The sequence below is a fragment of the Hylobates moloch genome, unplaced genomic scaffold, assembly GCF_009828535.3.
Source record: "Hylobates moloch isolate HMO894 unplaced genomic scaffold, HMol_V3 SCAFFOLD_5, whole genome shotgun sequence".
NCBI lineage: Eukaryota > Metazoa > Chordata > Mammalia > Primates > Hylobatidae > Hylobates > Hylobates moloch.
In genome coordinates this window covers 85,358,280-85,374,426 of record NW_026652280.1, presented here as the reverse complement: position 1 = coordinate 85,374,426, position 16,147 = coordinate 85,358,280, and the positions used below count along the sequence as shown (strand labels likewise).

Sequence of the window (16,147 nt, the reverse complement as noted above, 5' to 3'; positions counted from 1 at the left end):
GCCTTTCCTCAGATCACCTTTTTTTTTTTTTTTTTTGAGATGACTTTCGCTCTTGTTGCCTAGGTTGGAGTGCAGTGGCGCAAACTTAGCGCAACCTTGGCTCACCGCAACCTCTGCCTCCCAAGTTCAAGCAATTCTCCTGCTTCAGCCTCCCGACTAGCTGGGATTACAAGCATGTGCCACCATACCTGGCTAATTTTGTATTTATTTTTTAGTAGAGACGGGGTTTCTCCATGTTGGTCAGGCTGGTCTCGAATTCCCGACATCCTTTTTTATTTTATTTATTTATTTATTTATTTATTTATTTATTTATTTAATTTATTTTTGAGACGGAGTCTTGCTCTGTCACCCAGGCTGGAGTGCAGTGGCGTGATCTCGGCTCATTGCAAGCTCTGCCTCCCAGGTTCACGCCATTCTCCTGCCTCAGCCTCCTGAGTAGCTGGGACTACAGGCACCCGCCACCACGCCTGGCTAAGTTTTTGTATTTTTAGTAGAGACGTGTTAGCCAGGATGGTCTCGATCTCCTGACCTCGTGATCCGCCCGCCTCGGCCTCCCAAAGTGCTGAGATTACAGGCATGAGCCACCGCCCCCAGCCTAATTCCTGACATCCTTTTAAATTTTTTTAGACAGGGTCTTGTTCTCTTGCACAGCCTGGAGTGCAGTGGCATGGTCTCAGCTCGCTGCAGCCTTGAACTCCTGGGCTCAAGTGGTTATCTTACCTCAGCCTTCCAAGTACAGGTGCATGCCAGCATGCCTGGCTAATTTTTTTGTATTACTATTTATTTATTTATTTATTTATTTATTTTTTTGTAGAGACAGGGGTTTTTCCATGTTGCCCAGGCTGGTCTTGAATCCTAGGCTCAAACAATATGCCTGCCTCAGCCTCCCAAAAGTACTGGGATTACAGGTGTGAGCCACCACACCTGGCCAAGTCTGATTCTTTAGTGGGGCCTTTGAGGCCCGCCATGACCCAGCCTGGGCCACCTTTCTAAATTAATCTCCCATGCCTCCTCCCTGGGCCCACTACCTCCCTAATGCTCCAGCCCTCAGGGAGGACTCTGCTACCAATGCAGGCCGCATACCTGCCTACTTCCCTGCCTCTGCCTGGACTTTATGTTTTCAAAATGTTTACTGAGGGCATAACTTCTATAAAGTAAGAAGCACAAATCTAGAATAGTCAACTTTAATTTTTATGCAAATATGCCCCCAGGTGACCATTAACCAGATCAAGACAGAACGTTCCAGCACTCCTGAGGGCTCCCTATGCCCCTCCATCTCCCCTGGGTAACACGTATGCTCACATCACCCTCATGGATTAGTTTTGCCTGTTTGTGAGTTTCACAGAACTGGAATCCTATGGCGTGCATTTTTTGGCATTCAGCTTCTTTTACTCACTCAACATTAAATTGCTGAGATTTGGCCAGTCACTGAAGAGTTTTAATCAGGAAGTGACACAATTGGAATTTAATTTTGAAAAGGCTACACTGTACTTGCCACGTGCGTGCAGCATGGACTACGGTGGGGCCACAGTGGAAGCCGGATTATTCAGATTACTGGTGAACTAGAAAATATAAGTTAGGGTAGTGAGTTTCAAATTAATCTTGAATCAAGCCTAAATATATAGTATCTTTAATGTAGTCTTATTTCTATAGAAAACATAAGGCTAAAATAATTCTTTCACAGATTCTAGTCAACTCCCAGCAGGTCCCACCGTGAGGCTCGTCCCTAGATGGCATTCCGTAAAGTTCTCTGCTCCTTCCCCACAAGGGTCCTGCCTCTGGTCCCACGGGATGAACTTTGATGTAACCTGCAAAGCCCAGCTCAGATGTCGCTTCCCCAGTTTGCATCCCCTGTACCTCTCTGTGGCCTCCACAGAGAGGTACAGGGGATGCAAACTGTGGCTCGCTCACGTTTGCATCTTCAGTGCCCAGCACAAGCAGGTGCACAGTAAATGTTTCTGCAATTTGACCTGTAAAAAAACTGGGCATCCCAACCAACTCAATTCCACTTCACCGGGGCTTAGGCCTGCACTCCTGGGCAGCTCCAGCACCTCTTAGAACATGGACCAGTACCAGTCAGAGACTGAATGTTGTGGGTTGCCTGGCCACGGAAAGAGCAACATCCAATGAGGAAGGGATGATTTTCCAGGGAGAACGCTGGTGACAGATGGTGAGAAGTTTCCCCAACTAGCATTTGGTCAGCTCTTATTAAAGGGCAGAATGAGGACATTTCTGGTATACTAAGTTTGAGAGCAACCTGGTGTCTACACCAGCTAGTAGGTTGCATTCCACGGGTAAGGATTTCAGGAGAAAGAGAGTGCAGGACATTCATAAGCCTGTAGATTTAGGTGAAATTTCTACGGTGGTCCTGAAGGTCCTTCTGCCTTTATTTCTAAAGGGACAAACACTATTTGAAACAGCTGAAACAGGAAACTGACCCATACATACCAGAGTGTCTGTTTCAGTCAAGCTGTCATCTTGGTTTTTAATCCAAGTAGATTTAACTTTTTCTAGAGCAGCCAATTCCATCTGCAAAAATTATAAGAATTAGTTATCACTGATCCAAATAACTACCACTTTAGTTTGTTTTACTAGGTCCCTATGAAGCTTAAAATACTTTCATTTAACCTCAAACCTCATAAAATCTTCAGGGCTTTTATCTTATGTGATGTGGGGGGGGGGGGTACATTTCTGTGAAAACCAGGTTTTGGAGGGATCAGTTATCTTTGTCATCAAGTCAATAACACGGAGATTCAGAACCCAGAAATTCTGACTCCACGAGATGTCACTAGGCAAGAGAAGCTCAAAATTTAGATGGCTTTGCTATTGCATCCATGAAGTCTTTGACCCTGGATCCAGTGAATACCCTTGCCCAGGAAGGACATAGAGGGGAGGCCTCCTTTGCTTGCCAGAGAAAGGAGTATGCTAGGTTCAGGTCTTTGATTTTGAGACTAAAGACATCCATGGTAGCCAAATGCTTTTTGCCTGGTGGCAACATCCAGAAAACCCTCTAACAGGATATACTAAGCAGAAAGACACCCAATGTTAAGTCATTTAGGTGTAAATTAATTCTCCATTTGACCCCAACTCTTATTAGCATTTCTCATAAATATTAAAAATTTCCTTTGCAAATATAGACACACAACCAGATTTTCGTATTTGTTAATATTGCTTCTTGCTGTGCAGACAGCAACTCAAAGTCACCAGCAGTGACTTGTGGGTTGTAGGTCTTAGATGCAGGGAAGGTACTGGCTTTAGTGAATCTTTTTGTTTCTTGTAGGGAACCACAGGAGGCAGAAAGTATAAATGATATCCCACTTCCTCCCAATGACACAAAGTCCTTTCTCTGAGTCAATCATATAATACTGAGAAGCATCAGGCTAGTAAGTTCAGGGTCACCTGGTAAACTATGGAACAAGGATCACCACAGCAGGCTCCCTATGTCACACTCTAAACCAGGGTTCCTCCACCTTGGCACGACTGACATTTGGGGCTGGGTCATTCTTTATTGTGGGGGCCTGTCCTGTGTACTATGGGATCTCTGGCAGCATCCCTGGCCTCTACTCACTAGGTGCTGGTAGTGGCAACTCTCCACTCCCTAATTTGTGACAAACAAAAATGTCTCCAATCATTGCCATATGTCTGGGAGGCAAAATCATCCCCAGTTGAGAACCCCTGCTCCAGGCCATTTGCAGGACTAACTCAGCATGCCTGAGCCAGACCCTGGGACCCCAGATCTTCAGACGGTTTGGCTTGTGTAATGGCTCACAGCCACAGAACAAGTTGCTTCCAGATTGCAGAGCTAGCTCATTTTCACCTTATCTATATGATCAGCCAATGTTGTTGTTGCTGTTGTTTTTTTGAGACTGAATCTCACTCTATTGCCCAGGCTGGGGTGTAGTGGTGTGATCTTGGCTCACTGCAACCTCTGCCTCCCGGGTTCAAGTGATTTTCCTGCCTCAGCTTCCTGATTAGCTGGGATTACAAGTGTCTGCCACCATGCCTGCATAATTTTTGTATTTTTAGCAGAGACAGGTTTTACTATGTCGATTGACCAGGCTGGTCTTGAACTCCTGACCTCAAGTGATCCGCCTGCCTCAGCCTCCCAAAGTGCTGGGATTACAGGTGTGAGCCACCACGCCCAGCCTCGGCCAACGTTAATAGAATCTAGAATCACAGAAAAGCTCTGGTTAGACCTGAGACTAAAGATAATTTCACTCCATTTTTGATCTCAATATGACAAATTAATTAAATGTGTTTTAAAGAGAATGAACTGGGTGATAACACAGGTCTGCTGGGAGGTTTTGAAGTAGCACGCCTTGTTGTTAAGCCATATGACAGCTACAGCATTGCTTCCTTGTCAAAGCTGCAACATTTAGTAAGATCTTCCTCCCCCCAGCTTTATTAAGCTATAATTGACAAATAAAAATTGTATATATTTACAGTATACAACATGTTTTGATGTATGGATACACTGTGAAATGATTAAATCAAGGTAATTAGCATATCCATCTCCTGATGATATCTTTAACTTGGATTGGGCTTAGAGGACACCTGCTAGCTATTTACTGGCTCTTCCAGATGTCCCAGACAATCCTCCTGGGGACAAATTCCCAACTTCACCACATTTCTCTTCCTGCTTCTATAAACACTAAAGGGCTTTTTCCCCCAAAAGATGCTGGAACACCAGCAGGACTCCAGCTGTGTCTGACCAAGTGTTTGGCATGGGATGTGGACGAGGCATCACTAGAGGTCCCAGAAGTCTGCACCACTGTGCTCATGGACAATGTCAGCTGCTGAAGGGTAAGAGTGTAGGCCCGTGTCAGAGAGAAGGGGGCAAGAGTGGGTAATGTGTAGGCTATCATTTCATGAAGGACTAGGCTCTAATGCCATTATTTATAGTGCTGTGGAAATAGCGACTTGGCAGCAGGCAGTCCTGGCTGGAAGTCTGCATCTGTGGCTGCCGTAACTGAAGCACTGTCAGGGCTCATTGTTATCAGCTTGGAGAACCAAATTATGTTGCCATTGTGTGCTCAAGCCTTGGGAAAATTCAACAACTGGAATAATTTGTATCAGCAGAAATTCTTTCTGGTTCTAGCGATAAACTGAATCCTCTAAAATGTGGGGAACAAAAAGCAACATCAAGAAAAATAAACAAATAACAGTGCTAGGAAACCAGGGAAGAGAGGACACAAGTTGAGGTGGTGTGTGCACGCCTGCCTACATGTGCACAATCTCGTGGTTTTTCCTAATCCATTCAGAAGAAGTTCTCCATTTAAGAGCACAGCCTTGTTCTGCTGTTCCCAAAGCGCCTTTCATACCAAAGGATTCCAAAGTTTCACACCCACATCCAGACATATGGGGCTCTTCAAAATAGAAATATCAGCACAGAACCAGCAAAGTGAGTCTGAAACGTGGCCAAGGGAACCGGAATTTGAAGGACTCACTAAAAAGACATCTAGATTCTATCAATTTTAGGAGTCCACAACTGAAATGGCACTAACGAATTATAATAATAAAAGCAATAGTAGTCGGTGAGCAATGAGCAGTGCTCCGTGTGCAGTCAGTCAGTCAGGCACACCCCACGCGGCAGTCTGATGTGCATGATCCTGTTTCATCTCCTCACTACCTTGGGAGGCATGAGCTTTAACATGTACCTCGTAGATGAGGAAGCAAAGGCGTGGTAACATGCCCAAGATCACAGTCAGTGGAGTGGTGGAGTCAAGACTCAAACTCAGAAGCCCTACCCTGTGTAGGGCTTGCCAAATGTGTTTTTGCTCTGACAGGGGCCCTTAGGCCATCATATTATAAAGGCTGACACTCAACTGGCTTTTTTTTTTTTTTTTTGAGATGGAGTCTTGCTCTGTTACCCAGGCTGGAGTGCAGCGGCGGAATCTTGGCTCAATGCAAGCTCTGCTTCCCAGGTTCAAGCAATTCTCTGCCTTAGCCTCGCGAGTAGCTGGGATTACAGGTGTGCACCACCACGCCTGGCTAATTTTGTATTTTTTGTAGAAACAGGGTTTTGCCATGTTGGCCAGGCTGGTCTCGAACTCCTGACCTCAAGTGATCCACCCACCTCGGCCTCCCAAAGTGCTGGGATTACAGATGTGAGCCACCGTGTCCGCCCTCAATTGGCTTTTGAGCCAAATGGGCTCCTATACCGACACCACAACCCTACAGATGAGGCATCGAGGCTCAGAGTGTCTAGGTAATTTTTTCTGTAAGTTTTATAAGTCAGGTAACTAACATTTATTGAACATCCACAGCGTTAGGTGTTCTGCTTACTGCTTTTGGGGCACTGTCTCAGTAATTTAGTTACATTTTGTTACATTAGGGCACTTGCTCTACATTCCTGGAACACTGAGAAAGAGTCCTCCCTCAGCCAGCTCCCAGGTATCTTTCTAGGGTCACCCCATATAGTTAAGAGGGAATTTGGCTCTCATGGCCAGGGGTCGGGTTTGCCCACGTGGATGGTGTCAATTCAGCAGGGCCATTCAGCAGTTCTATGTGAGGAAAAGCAGCTCCAAGCCACGTCCTAAACACTAACACTAAAGAAAATGAGGTGGCTGGGTACACACTGCACTCCAGCCTGGGGACTACAGCGAGACCCTATCTCAAAAAAAAAAAAAAAAAAAAAAAAGGCCAGGCACAGAGGCTCAATCCTCTAATCCCAGCACTTTGGGAAGCTGAGGCGGGTGGATCACCTGTCAGGAGTTTGAGACCAGCCTGGCCAACATGGTGAAACCCCATCTCTACTAAAAATACAAAAATTAGCCGGGTGTGGGTGGCACGCGCCTGCAGTCCCAGCTACTCGGGAGGCTGAGGCAGGAGAATCACTGGCACCCAGGAGGTGGAGGTTGCAGTGAGCCAAGATCACTCCATTGCACTCCTGCCTGGGCGATAAGAGCGAAACTCCGACTCAAATAAAATAAAATAAAAAATAAATTTAGAAAGGGCTTTTTTTTTTTTTAAAGCGAGGTCTCCTCAGTTCTTGGATCCCCGTGAACCCGGCCTGGAACAGCGTCTAGGGTGCAGGGTCTGCAGGGGCAGGCCTGGGGTTTCTCCCAGGGAGGAGTCTATTTGGGCTGCAGTTTCCCACTCATTGCCTCACTAACATCACGTGGGGCGCTGTCCTAAGCAGGAAGAGCGGTGAGCTGGGAGAGAGCCCCACCTGGTGGCAGCACGCAGAAGGGCAGCCAGGGGATGCCCCAAGAGAAGGTGATTTCCAGGACAGGCACCTGCCCTTTCAGACCCGTGCTTTTCAGCGGTAGAGGCCTCTCCTGTTTCCTATCATGTCCGCACAATTACTACCGATCTGCAGGGCGAGTTTGGTATTCCCCCTGGTGAACCATGACTAGGCTTCATCTGCCAGTAAAGCAGGTGAACAGGAGGACTTGAAGGATTTGTTTCTTTGATCTACAGAAAAGACACTGGGCTTTGGAGGGCAAATCCTAAGCTGGGCACTCACATCGCGACAACGCTCACTTGCCTTCCATTGTAAAGGAAGGAAGAGCAGCTTCCTAGGGCCTGAGGTCACTTCAGGCTCACACCCACCCCTGCCTGTGATCTGCTGAGGGAGCAGGGCCTTTCTAGGAGGGGTGGAGCAAGGCCCAGGTCATGGCTCCGGCTGCTACAGTACATGCCCCCTTTTCCCCTTGCTCACCAGGAAAAATGGGAACCTCTTGACTGAATTATAAATTTTCTCGGGGCACTGCTCCCCTCTATGGATTCTTGGCCCAATAAAGCCTACTAGGGCCTCCTGAGCACATCTCAGTGGCTCCCCTCCTCTCCATACCTGCTCCTTCCCCAGCCTGGTGCAGGGCCACTCACCACTGGCCAAACGCCCACTCCATGCCACACTCTCAGCTACCACAGAACAGACACGAAGGGAGAGGTTTTTGTTTGTTGAGATAAGGTCTTGTTCTGTCACCTAGGCTGGAGAGCAGTGATGCGATCACAGCTCACTGCAGCCTCTGCCTCTTGGGCTCAAGGGATCCTCCCGCCTCAGCCTCCCGAGTAGCTGGGTCTACAGACGTGCACCACCATGCCTGGCTAACTTTTGCATTTTTCGTAGAGACGGGCTTTCGCCATGTTGCTCAGGCTGGTTTCGAACTCCTGGGCTCAAGTGATCCACCCGCCTTGGCCTCCCAAAGGGCTGGGATTATACATCTGAGTCACCGCGCCCAGCAGAGGGGGAGACTGTATGTGTTCTGAGAGGGAAGTCTCTGGGCCATGGCAGAAACAGACCAAAAGGAACAACCCGGCCTGACACAGCAATGACCCAAAAGAGCTAAGCTCCCAGCCAGACTGAGGGGAGGAAAACTGAGGCTGAAACAAGATGAGGCCATTTTCTTTCTTTCTTTTTTTTTTTTTTGAGGGAGTCTCGCTCTGTCGCCAGGCTGGAGTGCAGTGGCTCAATCTTGGCTCGCTGCAACCTCTGCCTCCTGGCTTCAAGTGATTCTCCTGCCTCAGGCTCCTGAGTAGCTGGGACTACAGGTGCATACCACCAGGCCCAGGTAATTTTTGTATTTTTAGTAGAGATGGGGTGTCACCATGTTGGCCAGGATGCTCTCGATCTCTTGACCTCATAATGTGCCCAACTCCACCTCCCAAAGTGCTAGGGTAACAGTCGTGATCCACCGTGCCCAGCCAATGGGGCCACTTTTCTAAGGTCACAACATGAGCCCTGATCAGAGATGCAGAGGGCTGGAGCGCCAAGCCCTGACATGCCACGGTCCCGCCCCGCCCCGCAGCCGCGGTCGCGCTCACAGGGCTGGTGGTGTCTTTTCCAAGGCTGCCCTTGCTGTTGAGGCTGCCAATCTCCGTCTGGGAGCTGGACTGCGACATCCCCTCAAAGAAAGGCCTGCGGTGAAGAGCACAGCCAAGGTCAGTGCTGCCAGGGCTCAGAACAGCACGCTGGGAGAGCTGAGTGGAGCTGGCATTCAGGGCGGGTCAACAAGCTACGGGTGTCCAGAACGCCCGGTGAGCAGGGAAGTGCAGGGTGAAGAGGCGGGGTGGGTCAGGAGAGAGGGTACTTCCTGAGAGTCCTATAGGACTTCTTTCAGTGAGAGGCAAAACAGTGACCTTCTCCAAGAGAGCCAGAGGTTCAGAAAGGATGAAGGATCAAGATTCCCTGGTAATAGAGGGGACAGCGAGGGAGGGGCCAGGAGACTGCTATGACCAGGAAGGAGAGTCCGGAGGCCAGCTACAGAGAGGGGGGCTCACTTGAGCTTGGGCTTTGGAGTGCTGAGGATGCTTTCTGTCTCCTCCATCTCAGGGCCACTGTCGCTGGGGTTGTACATTTCCAGACTGTCATACAATTCATCCAAGTCCTCTTCCACCTCCCGGATCTGCTCGCGGGACACATGCTCCAGCCCAAAGCCCACCTGCAGGGAAAAAAGAGTCTCTGAATTTAGGGTCATCCCTATTAACAATTTTGGTCGACGAGCAGCTCCTTTCTCTTGGGCCACCCTTATAGTCCTGCTTAAGGGACACGCCAGAGCTTCACACTGGCTGGAGTAACCTTCACGTCATTTCCACGATCCAGTCTGAGGGCGGGGACATGGTGAGGCCACCTTCCCCCCAAGTTCCTGCCACCACTCCACACTGTGAAGCTGTGCCAGGAGGGACAGCTGAGGAATCCCAAGGCCCAACGCCCGTGTGGGCTCTTCTTACCCTCCTTACAGCCCACAGGAAGGCAAAGCAATCGCTCTCAATAATTTTCATCTTTATCCCTCTGTTAGCCCACTGAGAGGCCTGTGGAAACGGGCCCCTCCCGGAGCCCAGGGAAAAGACTGCTCCTCTCTCAGCGGCCCATTCCTGGTTATTCCAGGGCTGACCACCCAGGACATTTCCACCTCACAAGCTGCTGCTCACTGATGTTCCCGTGGGATAAGAGGGGAAATTAAGTGACAACCGCAGCAGCATCCGCCGGGTCTGTCCCTGTATTGCACGCCAGAGGCTTGGGCATCACCAAGGGTCGGGTGTAGATGTGCTGTCCTGCGTTGTGTGCATAGCCTCTTTCTCTCCTCCGCTCGCTTAAGTCCTTCTTAGCTACCCTCTCCCTTAGGGCTCTACCAGGTATGCCACGGGGAGCAGGAATATTAATCCTGGAATCCTGACACTCAGTGGCAATAGAGTGTACTCCACGGATACTGGGTGAAACCCGGGGAATTCTACTCACCATTAACCTTGGGAGTAAGAGGCCATACCTCATCTGAAACTTTAAACCGCTTCAGGAGGGCCACAAACTTCTGTTTGATGTTAGGTTGCTGTAGGGACAAATCGCACGATAGTTCTCAGCAACGTCCACTTGGGGTCAACTCAAGTCAATAAACACCCACCAGAGCCCACTTTCATGACGAGCTATGGGAGGACACGAAGACTGGAGGACTTGGTCTCTGCCCTTGGCACTCAAAGCCTGTCAGGAAGACAGGCCAAATTCCAGTGTAGCTCCTGGGCCTTGGGTGCAGCTGCAGGGAGAAGGAATGTCTATCCCCAGGTCCTCCACCCCCCTGTACCCCAACACCTCCCAAATATGGGTCTCCAGCTCATCTCTTTCTCTTGCCCTTCGGATTCACAGTGCCCACTGCTGACTCCTACGTGCGCATGCACAGTGCGGGCACCTCAGCCTTACCACCTCCACGGTGGAATGCAGCGTCTTCTCTTTGCACTCCGATCCTCTTACTGATGTCGCCAACACACCTGAACCCACATCTACGCCTGGAGTCTCTCCTCGTTCTCCCTGCAGGCCCATTCTAGCTACCCCAGATCCTCCCTTTTCCATCTGTGACACCCCTGTTTCCAGTCAGGCCTTTCTCCTCGCCTCTCTGGGATCATAGCAACAGCCTTCAGCTGACATCTCATACCCTGCCCGCCTGTTTCTGGTCTTGTTCCCTCCACAGCCCACAGTGGTCCTTCTGAGTGCAAACCTGCTCATGCTACCCTCTGACTAGAAGTCTTCATTGGCCTCCACTACTTGAACAGAGCTCAGCGGTCAGGCCTGTACGTGTCCGAAGCCTGGGTCTGCCTGTTTCTAGCCTTATCTCTCTATTTGACCCTTCACACCCCATAGTCAAGTGGAAACTCACTGCTTCGAGTTCCTGGGAAAAACTGCATGCTGTTGTACTGGGCCTTTTTTTTTTTTTGAGATACAGTCTTGCTCTGTCGCCAGGCTGGAGTGCAGTGGGGTGATCTCGGATCACTGCAACCTCTGCCTCCCTGGTTCAAGTGACTCTCCTGCCTCAGCCTCCTGAGTAGCTTGGATTACAGGCACATGCCACCACACCAAGCTAATTTTTGTATTTTTAGGAGAGACAGGGTTTCACCATGTTGGCCAGGATGGTCTCGATCTCCTGACCTCATGATGCGCCTGCCTCGGCTTCCTAAAGTGCTGGGATTATAGGCGTGAGCCACAGCACTGTACTGGGCCTTTATACAGGGTATTTTCTGCCTTGAATAAAAATTTTCCCCCAATCCACTCGGTGAAGTTTTATTTCAAAAAACCCATCTCTCAGCATCTCATCTGGGAAGCTGTCCTGGCACTCCTGGGACAGGTGGCCACAGTCCCTTGGTGTCATTGCAAAGCTCTGTCTTATGGCACCTGTCCTACTGGGCTGTAATTATTTGTTGAAATGTGTGGTGTCACTAGACGCTGTGCACTTGATGGCATGGACTGGGCCTTATCTCTCTGTCTCTGGGCACGATGCTTAGCTTGTGGTTATATGTACTTCCTGCCTGAATGACAGACTCGCCATCTGGGGATGAAAACAATGAACTTGCGAGGCTGACAGGTCTTCAAAGAAAGGGCAGAAAGGGCATTCACAGCAGAGAAAAAAAGTCAAGCTCCCAGTGACAGAGCAGCACGAGACATGTTCAGAGAAGGTCAAATACATCTGTGTTCTTGGTGGGAGAGAAGAATGCGCATGTACAGAGGAGATAGGCACTAAGGGAGGTCACTAAGTCTCTGGGATAGAACTGGAAAGTGCCTGCAGCTTAAAAAAACACCTCAGGGGGAGTGAACATTAGCAGGAGCACTGAACTCCGGTCGTGTGCCAGGGTCATGACAAGGAGGAGACCCCACATAGGAAGAGGTGACTTATGAAGCTCTGGGGGCACCCGCTGGGAAGAAAATAGGGCCGCTTTCTGGTTACAGAGCAGGAAAAAGAAAGACTCAGCAGCAGGGGCTGACTAGAGAGAGATCCTACCGCCACTCCCTATTTCCAGAGTGCAATGGAGGTCAAGCATTTGGGGCACTGGTGACATACCTTATGGGGAGCATTTGGAGCACCAATCAAGAGGTGGATACCTGAAGACAAGGAAAAAGTCCTCCCGCTCCCTAGTTGCTGACTGGATGGGAAATCCAGGTCACAGTCTCACGGATTTACCTGAAGTCCAGTGACACCTCAGTGTGATGGAAGAGGTCACAGCATCTGGCCTCCGTTTCATCCCTGAAGGGGTGGGCATCTCGGCTCTCAGGGGGTTGGTCCCTAGGCTAGCTCTGCACTGGGGAGAATCAGGATGCCTCTGGGGAAATGGAGCTGTGAATTCCCCTTCGGAAATGCTCCCAGCACTTCTGGCCCTCCCACACTTCATGCAGGCACTCCAGAATCTGTCAAAGACCACCTAGGAATTCAGGTTTTTAGCTTCTCAGTTCAGGACTCAAATGTCATCAAAACAGTGACTCTTGAGGAAGTCTTATGGAGGAAAAGTATCAAAAGGCACCTGGTCTCCAAGGTTATGGATCCGTTAAGGCAGGAATGATATCTGATGTAATTAAAGCTTAGCAAGCCCAGGGTCATAGGAGCACCCCACGACTAGCCTATTATCTCTGCATAAGTTCAGCACATGATTAAAACTAGTGCTCCTCCTAGAGGGAGCTGGCTTTCTCCTTGCAGAGGACAGCATGTGACATGAAGCAGCCACTGGAGTGGGTGGGAGGCGGTCTGTTCCCTGACAGACCACTATCTGTTCTGAATTCTACAAGAAGGGTTCTCCTCCTTTTTTCTATCTGACGATAACCCGAAGGATATAACACTCTTATCAGTAACTGTGGTTCCCAACAACAGTGAGTCTAATTGGGCGGTGGTGAGGATATACAGCGTGCATCGGAATTGTTGAAGGGATGACCCTGTGTTGATTTTAAGAAGCCTCCACTAGGCCTGAATATGCTGCTGCCAACCTACCCCCAGACTGAAAATCTTAGCCAACCACTCCCCAGACCTTTGAGGCTCACCCTTGTGATGGCAGAGGTTGAAGTTAGTTTCCTCCGGGTCTTCTTCACTTTCCGGAGATCTTCGTCTTCGTAGAACAAGTCCTAAGTGGGTACAGGGACAGAATGAGTGTGGGAAACCCCAGGAGCTTCTTGGACACGCCATGTGAGGGACCACGGAAAGTTACCTGCCCATGCAATGGATCATCGCTGCCTTCCTGTTCTGATGAGAAACTCTCTTCCTCTTCCTCAGAATAATTGTCAATATCAGGAGAACGATCTGCAACAGACACCCGAGTAAGATAATCTTGCAATGGGAAGATCTGACCTAAGAGACTTCGATGGGCTGGAATCAATGGTTCTCTTTGGGTGGAAACACAGCCAGGGTGGAGGGGAGGGCCAGGGCCAAAGCCACATTTTACTTTCAGGGGTCTCTAAAGGTCTCTTGCCCAGGAACATCTTGGGCACTGTCTTGTTCAGCTTTCCCAGGATGGGCTCCCTCTTCGTAGGGTCTCCAGATGCTGCATGCATCTTACCAGAGAGCTTGGATTTGATTCCTTCATGGTCAATGGGCTGGCTGGACAGGGAGTAGATCTTTATTTCTGCCACAGGCACAGAGACATCCTTCACATTGCTGTGTAGGCCAAGCACCAGTGCGCCTTCATTAGGATGCTGCATCACCTAGGAGCCAGGGGAGGTGGTGGAGGCGTGTTACTACAGAGGCACCTGGAGAAACACAGCCAAGGAACGCACAAGCCCCCCAGTGGCAATGGCATTCTGCTGATATGTTTTCTTCCTTACTTTCAAATCCATGCCTACTGTCCTACTGCTTCACGGTCTTACTTAGTTTATTATTATTATTATTATTATTATTTTTTTTTTTTTTTGAGACAGAGTCTCTCACTGTCGCCCAGGCTGGAGTGCAGTGGCGTGATCTCGGCTCACTACAACCTCTGCCTCCCAGGTTCAAGCAATTCTCCTGTCTCGGCCTCCCAAGTAGCTGGGATTACAGGCGTCTGCCACCACGCTCAGCTAATATTTTTTGCATTTTTAGTAGAGACAGGGTTTCGCTATGTTGGCCAGGCTGGTCTCAAACTCCTGACCTCGTGATCTGCCCGCCTCGGCCTCCCAAGTGCTGGGATTACAAGTGTGAGCCACTGCACCCAGCCTGTTTTTTATTATTTAAAGACGATCTCACTCTGTCACCCAGGCTGGCACGCACTGGTGTGATCACGGCTCACTACAGTCTCGACCTCCTAGGCTCAAGTGATCCTCCCGTCTCAGCCTCAGTTGCTGGGACCACAGGCACATACCACCATGCCTGGATAATTTTTAAATTTTATGTAGAGATGGGGTCTCACTATGTTGCCCAGGCTGATCTTGAACTCCTGGGCTCAAGCAATCCTCCTGCCTTGGCCTCCCAAAGTGCTGGGATTACAGGCATGAGCCACTGCACTTGGCCTAAGGTCTTAACTTTAAAATTATCCCCAGAAGTGCTGGTCAGGGCCATGTGCTTAAAGATAACAATAACGATTGAAAATGGCTGCTCAGGCTGGGTGCGGTGGCTCACGCTTGTAATCCCAGCACTTTGGGAGGCCGAGGCGGGCGGATCACGAGGTCAGGAGATCGAGACCACGGTGAAACCCCGTCTCTACTAAAAATACAAAAAAAATTAGCCGGGCGTGGTGGCGGGCGCCTGTAGTCCCAGCTACTCGGAGAGGCTGAGGCAGGAGAATGGCGTGAACCCGGGAGGCGGAGCTTGCAGTGAGCCGAGATCGCGCCACGGCACTCCAGCCTGGGTGACAGAGCCAGACTCCGTCTCAAAAAAAAAAAAAAAAAAAAAAAGATAACAATAACGATTGAAAATGGCTGCTCAGGCTGGGTGCGGTGGCTCACACCTGTAATCCCAGCACTTTGGGAGGCTGAAGCAGGCGGATCACAAGGTCAGGAGATCAAGACCATCCTGGCTAACACAGTGAAACCCTGTCTCTACTAAAAATACAAAAAATTAGCCAGGCGTGGTGGTGGGCACCTACAGTCCTAGCTACTCAGGAGGCCGAGGCAGGAGAATCGCTTGACCCCAGGAGGCAGAGGTTGCAGTGAGTTGTGATCGTGCCATTGCACTCCAGCCTGGGTCACAGAGCAACACTCCGTCTAAAAAAAAAAAAAAAAAAAAGAAAAGAAAAGAAAATGCTTGCTCGGCCAGGCACAGTAGCCTGTTCCTGCAATCCCAGCACGTTGGGAGGCTGAGGTGGGCAGATTGCTTGAGTCCAGGAGTTTGAGACCAGCCTGAGCAACATGGTGAAACCCTGTCTCTACTAAAAATAAAAAAATCAGCTGGGTATGGTGGTGCATGCCTGTAGTTGCAGCTACTCAGGAGGCTGAGATGGGAGAATCACCTGAGCCCAGGAAGTCAAGGCTGTAGTGAGCTGTGATTGCACCACTGCATTCCAGCCTGGGTGACAGAGTGAGACTCTATCTCGAAAAAAAAAAAAAGAAGAAGAAAGAAAAGAAAAAGAAAGAAGGAAGAAAGAAAGGGAGAGAGAGAGAGAAGGAAGGAAGGAAGGAAGGAAGGAAGGAAGATGGAGGGAGGGAGGGAGGGAAAGGAAAGGAAGGAAAGGAAAGAAAGAAGGAAGGAAGGAAGAAAGGAAGGAAGGAAGGAAGGAAGGAAGGAAGGAAGGAAGGAAGGAAGGAAAGAAGGAAAGAAAGAAATGGTTGCTAATCTCTAGGACTAATGTTAGTGTAAGTCCTTCACAGAGAAACTCGCTCTTGAGTCTGGGTGAGGCCAGGCCTATAGGTGGTGGTCGCCTGTCACTGGCAATGAGGAAAAGGAGCCCAGTCTACAGGGAATGGCAGAGCCTGGCGTAGCAGGGGCAGTGGGTGCCGGTGGGAATTCACTGCCCCCTGTCTCCACACTGACACAAACACTGACTGAGC

The 16,147-nt window shown here is 49.6% G+C and overlaps 1 protein-coding gene across 2 annotated transcripts in view; it reads right to left on the bottom strand.

The window, feature by feature from the left end:
* Positions 1-16,147, bottom strand: part of PACS1 (phosphofurin acidic cluster sorting protein 1) — a 158,887-nt gene that overhangs the window by 14,811 nt on the left and 127,929 nt on the right. For both annotated transcript variants that reach the window (XM_032153508.2, XM_032153510.2), the window contains exons 5-11: positions 13,747-13,891; positions 13,399-13,490; positions 13,235-13,315; positions 10,212-10,271; positions 9,226-9,386; positions 8,770-8,863; positions 2,449-2,529 (exon numbers count right to left, since the gene is read on the bottom strand). In XM_032153508.2, the coding sequence (XP_032009399.1) occupies positions 2,449-2,529; positions 8,770-8,863; positions 9,226-9,386; positions 10,212-10,271; positions 13,235-13,315; positions 13,399-13,490; positions 13,747-13,891 (714 nt within the window). The remainder of the gene's footprint in view (positions 1-2,448; positions 2,530-8,769; positions 8,864-9,225; positions 9,387-10,211; positions 10,272-13,234; positions 13,316-13,398; positions 13,491-13,746; positions 13,892-16,147) is intronic.